The sequence below is a fragment of the Phragmites australis genome, chromosome 5 (assembly GCF_958298935.1).
Source record: "Phragmites australis chromosome 5, lpPhrAust1.1, whole genome shotgun sequence".
Classification (NCBI taxonomy): domain Eukaryota; kingdom Viridiplantae; phylum Streptophyta; class Magnoliopsida; order Poales; family Poaceae; genus Phragmites; species Phragmites australis.
In genome coordinates, this window is record NC_084925.1 from 21,679,085 (window position 1) to 21,690,110 (window position 11,026).

Here is an 11,026-nt window from a genome sequence, read left to right on the forward strand (position 1 = left end):
AACCTTGCCGGAAGACCTTCTCGACCAGCGTGCGGAACGATGCATGGCCACCGCACTTGCCCTCGTGGATCTCAGTGAGAAGCTCACCGCCTTCTGCCCGGGTGATGCATTTCAGGAGGACACCGTCCGTGCCGCGCCGGTAGAGACCCCCCTGTCTACTATGGCATAGCGTTTGGACTACCGTGCAATCCTCTCGGCAGAGGCATCATCCTCAGGAAGGATATTTTCTTTCAAGTACCATCGGATCTCGTCGATCCACGAGGCATCTTGAGAACCGCTGGTAAGCGCAGCGCAATCACCAGGCGGCGGCACCCTAACGGGATTTCCCACTGAGGGCGCCGCCTGGGTTCCCTCAACTAGGCTCGAGGGTTCCCCTTCGTCCTAGTCGGCAGGCAGGACGGAAGGCCGTGTGAGCCTTTCTTCAAAGGCTCTGGCAGGGACGAACGCCCGGGAAGAGGCCAGGCGGGAGAGGTCATCAGCTAGAGCGTTATCGCGACGAGAAATGTACCACAGCTCTAGACCGTCGAAGTGCCTCTCCAGCCTCCTGACTTCCGCCACGTACGCCGCCATCTAAGGCTCCGTGCACTGATATTCCTTGGATACTTGGTTGACCACCAGCTAGGAGTCTCCCTTGACCAGCAGGCGATGAATCCCAAGGCCCACCGCAGCTCGAAGGCTAGCGATGAGGCCCTCATACTCCATCATATTGTTGGTTGCTTGGAAATGCAACTGTATGACGTACCAGAATACTTCACCTGTTGGGGAGGTGAGAACCACTCCAGCCCCACGTCTTTCAGCGTGAGGGAGCCGTCGAAGTGCATAACCCAGTACCCGGGCGCATCGTGCCTGGGGTATGTGGAAATTTCTTAATGTTCGACCTCAGGGACCGGCGTCCACTCCGCCACAAAGTCAGATAGGGCCTGGCTTTTGATCGCTTGGCGGATGACAAAGTGCAGATCGAACTCCGCCAGCTCCACTGCCCACTTGACGATGTGCCCAGTGCCTTCTCGGTTCCGGAGGATCGACCCCAGTGGATACGTAGTAACCACCGAGACCTTATGCGCCTGGAAGTAATGGTGCAGCTTCCGGGAGGCGACGAGCACGGCATAGAGCAGCTTCTGGGCCTGGGGATACCTTGTCTTGGCGTCTCGGAGGACTTCACTGACGAAGTACACCGGTCGCTGTACACGGCGGGCCCAGACTGTGGCTTCACCCAAGGGCTTGTCACAGCCCCCGAGCTCGGCGCAATGGTCGGGGTTGGCCGAGTGCTCGGGCTCGACTCCCTGGTCGGGAGGAGTCTCGAGAATTGAAGGCTGCTCAGGGGCGGCTGGGAGCTGGGACCCAGCACCTTGCCCCGAGCACTCGTCACACTCCACCACCAGCACCATGCTCACGACCTGAGGAGTGGCCGAGACGTAGAGCAATAAAGGCTCGCCGTCGGAGGGGGCCACCAGTATGGGTGGTGAGGTAAGGTACTTCTTTAAATCCTGGAAGGCCTGCTCGGCCTCGGGCGTCTAGTCAAAGTGACCGGTCTTCTTTGGAAGTTTGAAGAGAGAGAGCCCTCGCTCCCTAAGCTTGGAGATAAAGCGGCCCATGGCCGCCATGCAGCCAGCGAGACGCTGGACTTCCTTGAGTCGAGCCGGGGGACGCATCTGCTCGATGGCCCGGATCTTCTCTGGGTTGGCCTCGATTCCTCGGCTAGAGACCAGGAAACCGAGGAGCTTGCCCGCGGGCACCCCGAAAACGCACTTCTCGGGGTTGAGCTTCAAGCAGGTAGTGCAGAGACTGTTAAAAGTCTCGGCCAAATCTTCCAGCAAGGTGGCGCGGTCTCGGGACTTGACCACGAGATCGTCGATGTACACCTCGACGTTGCGGCTAACCTGCGAATCAAGGGTAATACGCACAGCGCGCTGGAAAGATGACCCAGCGTTGCACAAACCAAATGGCATTGACACATAACAATAAGTCCCCACCGGAGTGGGAAAAGAAGTTTTTTCCTCGTCCTGTCTGGCCATGCAGATTTGGTGATAACCAGAATTTGCATTAAAAAACATAAAAGATCGCACTCCGCAGTTGCATCTACAATTTAATCTATGCGGGGTACAGGGAATGGATCTTTCGGACAAACCTTGTTTAAGTTGGTGTAGTCGACACACATGCGGAGCTTGCCGTTGGCCTTCAAGACGATGACTGGGTTTGCCAACCAATCTGGGTGGAGGAACTCTTGGTTGAAGCCGACGTCAAGGAGCTTGCTTACTTGCTCCCGGATAAATTCCTGGCGCTTTGGCGCCTGCCGCCGAACCTTCTGCCTCACCGGCCGTGCGTCGGGACGCACAACAAGGTGGTGCTCGATCACCTCCCTAGGGATCCCGGGCATATCGGATGGCTGCCATGCAAACACGTCGATGTTAGCCCAGAGGAAGGCGACGAGCGCACTTTCCTATTTGTCGCCCAGGTCACCGCCGATTCAAACGACCTGGAAACCATCTTCGCCCACCATGACCTCCTTCGTAGGAACGGAGGCGTGGGTAGTGAGCCGGAGTTTGGATGAGGAGGGTCCCGGGCCCCCTGGGTGTCCTTCGACCTCGGCCCGAGCAGAGACAAGGCCGAATAGAGCTGCTCGGCTCAGGAAACGGCGCTGCTGGTCTCGGCGGGCACGGAGATGGGGCCTGCAGGGCCCGGCATCTTAACCGTGAGATAGGTATAATGCGTGACCACCATAAACCGAGCGAGCATCGGACGCCCGAGTGTCACCCCCTAGAAGGGGAGCGACGGCTTTAGGCGCTTGGAAGGCACCTACAGCTTCTCGAAGGCCTCCCAGGAGAGGAGGTTTAGGCCTGCATCCCCGTCGATCAGCACTCTGCTGACCTTTACATTGCAGATGGTGGGGGACACTACCAGGGGTAGTCGCCCCACGCCTGTAGTACTTGCGGGGTGGTCCGCCAGGGTGAACGTGATCGGAGTGTCCGACCACTTCAGGGGCCTCGCGGCCTCAGTGCTCGGGGTCATCGAGCAGACCTCGCGCCCCATGGTCTTGACGCAGTGGCGGGAGGAGAGCGTGTACGCGCCTTCGTCGATGAAGGCGACGGTGTGCTCGGGCTCCTGGAACCCGAGCTCTTGGTTCTCGGGGGCGGCTCTATCGTCGCGGCCCATGCGGAGATCATCGGGCTCCCTCTGGCGCCGCTCGACCAGGCCTTTGACCGTTCGACACTCTGTGAGGTCGTGCCACTCAGTCTGGTGGATCTCGCACCACTTTTCTGGTTCGGACCTTGTGGGAGCAGGCGCCCTTGGGGGAGCGGGAGCCCTTGCGGGAGCTGGAACCCTCGCGGGCGCGGGCCTTCTGTCGGTGGCCGCCCGGCGTGCCGGCCTACGGGCAGGGGCCTCTGTCGGCATGACCGAGGCAGCATCGCGCCTTCTTCTCTTTTTCTTTTCCCGCCTATCGAAGCGGGAAGAACCTGGTTGGTCGGCAGCGCGTTGCTCGGGGCACGGGACATACCACCCCCGAGCCTCCGCCGCCTTAGCGCACTTGTCGGCCAACGCGAATAGCTCCGCAATGGTTTCGATCTCGTGCGTCCCTAGCTTCTCGAGCATCCGCTCGTCGCGGACGCCCTGCCGGAATGCGACAATGATGGCGTGGGGGTTATCCGCGGAATGGTGTTGCGGACCTGGCTGAAGCGCTGTATGAAGCGCTGCAGCGTCTCCCCCTCCTGCTGTTTTACGGCGTGGAGGTCGCACTCCAGGCCCGGACGCGTGAACGTGCCCTGAAAGTTAGCCACGAACTGGTGGCAAAGATCATCCCAGGAACTAATAGATCCTAGAGGTAAGTTCATAAGCCAAGAACGGGCAGAGTCCCTCAAGGATACATGGAAATAATTGGCCATCACCTTTTCACTGCCGTCCGCCGCTTGAACAGCGGTGGTGTAGATCTGGAGGAACTTGACGGGGTCGATGGACCTGTCGTACTTCTCCGGCAGTTCTGGTCTGAACTTTGTGGGCCAGTTGACCTGGCAGAGCTCGCGGGTGAAGGTGTGGCAGCTTGTGCCGTATCCTACAGCACGGGCACCGCCCTTGGGAGGTGAACGCCGACGCGCCGGGGAACCCCGGCGATCATGGGCCGGCATAGAGGAAGCCTGGGCCTCCTGCCGGGACTCCCGATGACGCTCGAGGGTGATGCGCGCATCTTCGGTGGCCCTCCGCTCGTTTAGGTGCAAGCGGAGGTCCTGAGCTTGGTTGTGTCCAGGGGGGCGGCACTTTGCCTGGAGGCCCCCCGGCCGGTTCGGCCGCCACCTGAGGACGGACCGGCCTTGGTTGCGCCGCGGTGGGAGGTGGCACGGGAGCTTTCGGCCAACACTTGCCGGTGAGCCGTGCCCACCAGAGCGGCCACCTCCTGAAGCCAGCGGCCTTCTGGGGTTTCCTCCGACGCTTGGACAGGCGGGTGCCTGAGGAGCATTTGCGCCGCAAGCAGCGCGCTCCCAAGACTGACGTTACCGAAGGCGAGCCTGCGCCGTAACGGCACCCGACGCTGTCCGGACGTGGATCTTGCGGCAGGAGTGTCTGCCACTTGCTGAGGGTTAGGCGGCGCGCCTGCAACGGCGGCGGCAGCCCTGCTGGGCCCAGTGCCATTATCCCCATGAGAGGGGAGCGCCGTACGGGCAGACCGTGGCTGCTGCTGTTGAGGAGTAGCAGAAACTGGGGCCTCCTGAGCGATGGGCTCCACTTCTTCACTTGAGCTGGAGCCGATGCGTTGGAGACGATGTCCACCTGCCATCTTTTCTGCAGAGAACAAAACGAATTCAGGGATGCAACCCCCCTACCTGGCGCCAGCTGTCGGAGGGTGAACTCCTTAAGCGGGGATCTGGAGGGACCCCCTTTGAGATTCAGCCGGAGGATGATTCTGAATCTGCTTCGTAGGTGAAATAAATGGGCGTAAATGAGGTGCAGGTGGAGGTGGAATGATCGGATGCAGGAAGTAGTAAATGCTCAAGGAATTTTTAGACAGGTTCGGGCCGCACTGAGCGTAACACCCTACTCCTGTGTGTATGCTATAAATGTTTTGAGAATGTCTCTCGCAGGATTTTCTGGGTTACAAGAATATTTGTCTAAGTATTTGCTCCTTGTTCTTCGGTTGATTTGTGCTTCGGTGTTCGTCCTTTGTTGTCTTGATCTCCGATCGGTCCAACTCTACTGTCTCCGGGGAGCCCGCCCCGCTTATATACCCGCTAGGGCGGTAGCGTGCCCAGAAAGGATGGCACGAGTTCCAAGACGCTATATATGAAAAGCAACCATCATGGGCTGCTGCGCGAGGTGACGGGGAGGGTTGAAAACGCGCCCCCATCCGGTCTTGTTCGTCATCATGCCGTTTTTCAACGGGCGCCGCAGAGAGGACCCACTGGGCAGCCACCGAGCAGCCCGGTGTGCCCGCCCGGTCAGAGCAAGCCTGACACAACAGGGCGGCAGGCGGGACGCCTCGAGCTTTGCGACGTTATCCTGAGGCACGCCGGATGACGCGCGACGGAACCCGTGCATTAAATATCCCCACGCCTCCCTACCAGGCCGTGACAGGGGCTGGTAGCAAGCGTGGGGGAGCAGTTGGAAGTAACAGGCCACGCACCCTCTTAAATGCAGCATTGGACCTTTCACCAGTTGACAGCTCACCGCTGGGCCCTTGGGGGGACTACCGGCGAAAGACTTCTCGAGCCCTCGGGGAACCGAGTGCTCAGGGGCCACTGTTCGCAGTCCCGAGCACTCTCTCCCAGATATACCCTCTCTTAGTCCTCGGGGAACTGAGTGCTCGGGGGCTACTGTTCAAGGCCCCGAGTACTCTCTTCCGGAACTGACTGTTTGGGTCCTCGGGGAACCGAGTGCTTCGGGGGGCCACTGTTCACTGCCCCGAGCACTCTCTCCCGAGTCTAACTGTTCGGGTCCTCGGGGAACCGATTGCTCGGGGGCCACTATTCGACGGCCCCAAGCACTCTCTCTCGAAACTTGGCTTTTCTTTATCATCGGGAAACTTGGGTGCTCAGAGGTCACTGTTCGCAGTCCCGAGCACTCTCTTCCCGGCACTTGGTCTTCTCAGGTCATCGGGAAACTTGGATACTCAGGGATCACGGTTCATGGCCCCGAACACTCTCTCTCGGAACTTGATTTTCTCGAACCTCAAGAAGATAATCTCCGAGAGAGGGCGCCACGTGGCACTCTGCTTGTTCTGACCTCGGGACTCGAGGACCCCCGGTTCCTGTGTCACCGACAGTTGCCGAAGCAACTATGGGCAAATCTACTGCTATACCATCTTCCTGCAATGTTTCCCTGGGTTGCCGAAGCAAACCCCTGTGTCGCCATCTACCAAGGGCTTTATCATATGCAGTGCAGGTGTGGCACAACGATTGTCTCGGATCAAGTCAATGTTGTGGCATCTATCTTCTCAATTCACAATTGTAGTGCCTCATGTGGAAAAGGTGGTGGAAAACCTGCAATGGCGCATCTTTCATAACCAACATTGCTGAGGCTTCTGCTTCTCCTGTATTGCAACTTCTACCGACACGCCCAGTGTTGATACTGAGCTCCGATGAAAAAACTCATCAGAACATGTCAGGTTAATGCTGGCCCTTTATATCCATCCCGTTACAGGAATACCCAATTAGTAGAATCAGAATATATAGACTATCCTAAATAAACAATCCAATCCATCCAGTCGTGACAGGGGGATCATATGAAGAACACAAGAGCACTAACAAAGCATGAGCTTTACCAACCATATTCACTCTGCCTAATTTCAAGTGTTAGAGGCAACTAACATGGGGATCATACAGAACAAAAGGCAAAACATAGATCACCGTTGGATGGTCAAAGTGCACTACATAACTATCCGTCCAAGGAAACGATTATTACTCACTGGTTTGCTGTATCGACAAGTCACTCAAGCCCGCCACAAGTTCATCGATGTTTATCTGGCTCAAATGCTTGGCTGCATCCTCGGGAGGTGGATGTACAACCTGTGGAGGGCTGTCCTTCTCCTCGAGGAGTTTATTCAGATCCTTTATGAGTTCAAGCTCACCATCATCGTCAGAAAAAGACAGCTCCAGATCCCAAACCTTAAAGATAGAATCTCTCGAATCTGTCTGCTCAAGAACTTCAGGTGAAGCCAACTCATCACTGGCCTCAGGTTTTGCTGCATAACTATCCATTTTCTTACCATGTTCATCTGCACCTCTAATCACATCAGCAAATTCACAAGCTTGAGTACTATCCTTGTCATCGTCGCTATTGTCCCTTTGCTCCATGTGCACATCGTCATGATGAAAAACATTTTCAGCATGGAGAGATGCCTCCGAGATTGCATGGTCATGCACAGCTTCAGAAGTATCATAGGGACTTTCCATGGGCTTATCAAGGGCATCAAGCAAGACATTCCTCATTAATCCCCAGTCATCATCTGACAGTTCAGAAGTCTGCAGGAAACATGAATCAGCCCAGGCAGCCTCCTCGGGCGAAAGTTCAACTGCCTTCTCATTTGATTTAATGGCTTCCAGAATAGCAGGCAAAATATTATCAGATTCAGAAGCCTCAAGTTTCTCTTCTGTTAGACTTGGTTCTGACAGAAGAGCCAAGATGTCTCCATCTTCAGAAGTCATGATCATGCACCAAACTTAGTAGCACCTTAATGAGGAAGTTGCATATAGTACCTGCAAATATGAACAAAAAGAAGGGGAAAATTGGACGGTAAGTATAGAGGAGAGATCACTTTTGAAGCTGGAGTTAAGGCAACACATACAGATGTAACATCCAGGTACTGGGTAACAGAAAAATTAAATTATAATAAAATTACAAAGTACAAGAAAGAAGCAAGGGAAGATGATATCATATTTAGCTAGTGCAAAGACACAAGGAAACTAGTGAACTAAGCAGCAGTACTACAATTTTTTTTTCAGCAGCAAGCAGCCCAATAAGAGCCAGCAGTCACATTTGTACAGTAATTTTATTATTTGAGCAAGAAGTAAGCCAAGTCCATGTGGTCCACCCTGGTTCCTGGGGACCTTAGAAACTCAGCATAGCCTGGGCTGCAAACTGAAAGCTTCTCAATATGAACTCTTCAAGTCAAACTTTATGGCATACTTGATGTCATCACTCATCAAAACTAGGCAAAATCTTCATTTTTTTCAATAAGACAACAAAAATGCCAGAATAACTATGATGCTTGTTTAGGCACTAAAATTAGGCAAGAAAAGGTGGGTCATGCGGTCGTGCAATATAAACCCTAGAAGGTCAGCCTGCAAGATAAGGTTATTTGAAGATAATTCTTCAATTCTGACCAGAAAAGTTTCTGCAAATCAGATGGATAAGCCTGCGACAATGATTGTATTGTTCATGGTATTTCTTTTCTCTAAACTTGTCACTATGTTTCTAAACTTTCTTTCATGTAGGTTCATTAAAAAAACGTGTAATTGTTAGCAAAAGTTGTGTTCAAAGATAAAGAATTGCACTGGACAACTTCTGATTTCACTTGGCAACTGACGAGCAATGTGTGAAAATGCAGAAAAGGAAACTGCACATAATTAGGTGAGCAACGGACTGCATATAAATCAATTCAAAATCAATAGAACAATGCTCAAATCAACATCTACACAAGCGAACTGGAGCAAAATCAAATTTGCTGTAAGATCTTAGAGTAAGATGTTTTAAGGAGCACGGTTATACTTCCTCTTCAACTATCACGGTAGTAATAAGCCATGGTGTCAATTAAATATATTTTTTTTCCAAAATTAACCACGGTAGTAATGGTTGTTCCTTTCACCCAATGGTTCCAGATGTTAACTAAAGAGTTATTTCTAAGCTCTTTCATTTATTTTCAACAAATAACAGACATTACATGGATGAGTATGACTAATAGCAACAAATAGTGAGCAGTTTTTTAACAGAAGCTAACATATAAGAGGTGGCAGAGCCAGGATGTAGACAAAATGACAAATTGCAAATACAAACATAACAAGTTTGCATAAGCACTAGCCTACCATTTTAAGTGCTGAGTGACCGGGTGAACGTTAACTATTTTTAACCACTGGAATGTTTTGTCAGGACCACAGTCAGGGAGCTAATGACCCTCACTTGGATTCCGAAAGCTAAAGCAGAATATATTTTTGAATTGATTAAACATGACTTCCCATCTCCTAAGCATAGTTTCAGTTCTAATAAAACTCAGTTGACCTAAATCAGCAATTCTCGGAAAGCAGTGGCGCTAGTTTAGCTGGAACCTTGGCTGAGCCATGGAGTTAGGATACTATTATAGCCAAGGAATGTGCCCAGCAAAAGTGATTAATGAATTTTACAGCACCTTGGTTGAAGCCAGGAAATTTGTTTCTTGGCGCGAATCCTGCAGGCACAGGGTGAGACAACCCAAACACATCTACACTTGCCCGCCACTGTGAATAAGCCACATGATATAGCATACCATTTCTAAAATCTTTCTTCAAAAGTCGCAGAATACCATGTGGGTGAGTAGCAGAGTGAAACCACAACAAAACAGATCATATGAGACACCTAAGGAAGTAGACTACCTAAATTCCTAGAAATAAACCCAAAAGTTATGAGATGGACAATACCTGCCACTAGTTGGCCAAATACACGCCAGTTCTAAACTAAAAGCATTATTATTTGGGGCAAACGAGTTAGCGTTTCACCAGAACATGACTTTACATGATAGTGTTCTCCGCTAGTGGAACAAATTAAATTGAACTAAAGATTGTATCTTTCGGTATATATCACCAAAAGAGTTTCGCTCACTTAAACAACACAGAGAGTTCCGAAATCTCTCCAAACTTGGGTTCAGTTGAACCCCGCAAGAAAATTTCGGAAAAAAAAAATACAAATCACCGATATCAGTTCGTACCTACGCCACCACGCAGCAAACTGGACGGATTGGAGAGAAAGGGGAATGTTTGGAGGATTACAGGCCTCACGGCAAAGAAAGGGAACAGATTCATTCCACCCGTCCCAGAGTCCAAGCAAGCTAGGGCATCCTATAACCAACAGAAGAAGGGATCGGTTCCCCATCTCCGGACGGATACGGGTGACTGCTCCACGCCAGTGGCGTCTCCAGATGGGGATGGGGATCGGCGGGGACGCCGGTGGGAGAAGGACGGAAGAGCGGGGCAGTCGCGGTGGAAGGGAAGGAAGGATACCTAGAACCGAAGGGAGGCGTGCTCGGCCGGCGCGGGGGGCGGTCGAGAACCCGAAAGGACAAGAGGAAAGGTTTCAATTCACTTGTGGTCATGTGCGCATGGTTGATTTGGAAACACAGGAATGCTTGTGTCTTTGAGGGTGCCAGTCCCAGCATGAATGACCTGTTGCGCGCCTTTGACGATGGACACCACTTGTGGTGTCTTGCGGGTGCACGGAAGCTTGATGCCTTAGGTCCAGCTCTTGCGACGGGGTAGGTTGGCGGTTAGAGCGTTGGTCAGGTCTCACTCAGAGTGTGTGTTTTATTAGTTAGAAAAACTATGTATCACGACCCTCCTACAGCTCGGTCCGGAGTAGGGGGGTATAATTGTACGGGACCGTTTTTTTTTCCTCTCTTAATACAATGATACGCAGCTCTCCTGCGTATTCGAGAAAAAAAAAAAAGAACCCGAAGCCCTGACTTTGCTCAATTACTTTAGCTTTCACGCGAATTAATGTAGCATCTCTGAATTTGCTTAGAAAAGTTAGAGGATACGAATCCAGACAAAGGGTTACCCAGCAAAATACCGAGTCGTGAACTCGATGCAAGTTGTGTACAAAACAGTCGAATAGTTCATTTTCCACATTACTGCTTATTAGGTCTGCTCATGTACGGATATCAGTTAGAGCTACCGAAGGTGATTGATGTGTATAGCGTACAACGCGTTGGATAGGTAGACGCGTAAGCTAAAGGTGAAATGTGGGAGTAGGATTTTTGAGAGCGGAACGTTAACAGTAGTAGAGATTAAGTGGTATGAGATGAGTAATTTCTGTGAAGTTTAGAGATAGTTTATAGAATTGGAGGCAGTACGTC

General features: G+C 52.2%; 1 protein-coding gene across 3 annotated transcripts; it reads right to left on the bottom strand.

Moving 5' to 3' along the window:
* Positions 1 to 6,728: 6,728 nt before the first annotated feature.
* LOC133918920 (uncharacterized) lies at positions 6,729 to 10,681 on the bottom strand. 3 transcript variants are annotated; one of them, XM_062363052.1, is made up of 3 exons: positions 10,617 to 10,681; positions 10,176 to 10,220; positions 6,729 to 7,682 (listed from the first exon to the last, which is right to left on the bottom strand). In XM_062363052.1, the coding sequence occupies exon 3, from the start codon at positions 7,635 to 7,637 to the stop codon at positions 6,885 to 6,887; it is 753 nt and encodes a 250-aa protein (XP_062219036.1). In that variant the 5' UTR covers positions 7,638 to 7,682; positions 10,176 to 10,220; positions 10,617 to 10,681; the 3' UTR covers positions 6,729 to 6,884. The 3 variants fall into 3 exon arrangements, with proteins under 3 accessions (XP_062219036.1, XP_062219035.1, XP_062219037.1); XM_062363051.1 differs by lacking the exon at positions 10,617 to 10,681 and having other exon boundaries at positions 9,884 to 10,240; XM_062363053.1 differs by lacking the exons at positions 10,176 to 10,220; positions 10,617 to 10,681 and adding an exon at positions 9,329 to 9,870.
* Positions 10,682 to 11,026: the final 345 nt, after the last annotated feature.

Coding starts and splice junctions, on each gene's coding strand:
- LOC133918920 (XM_062363052.1), bottom strand. CDS start 7,637: ATGATCATGACTTCTGAAGATGGAGACATCTTGGCTCTTCTGTCAGAA.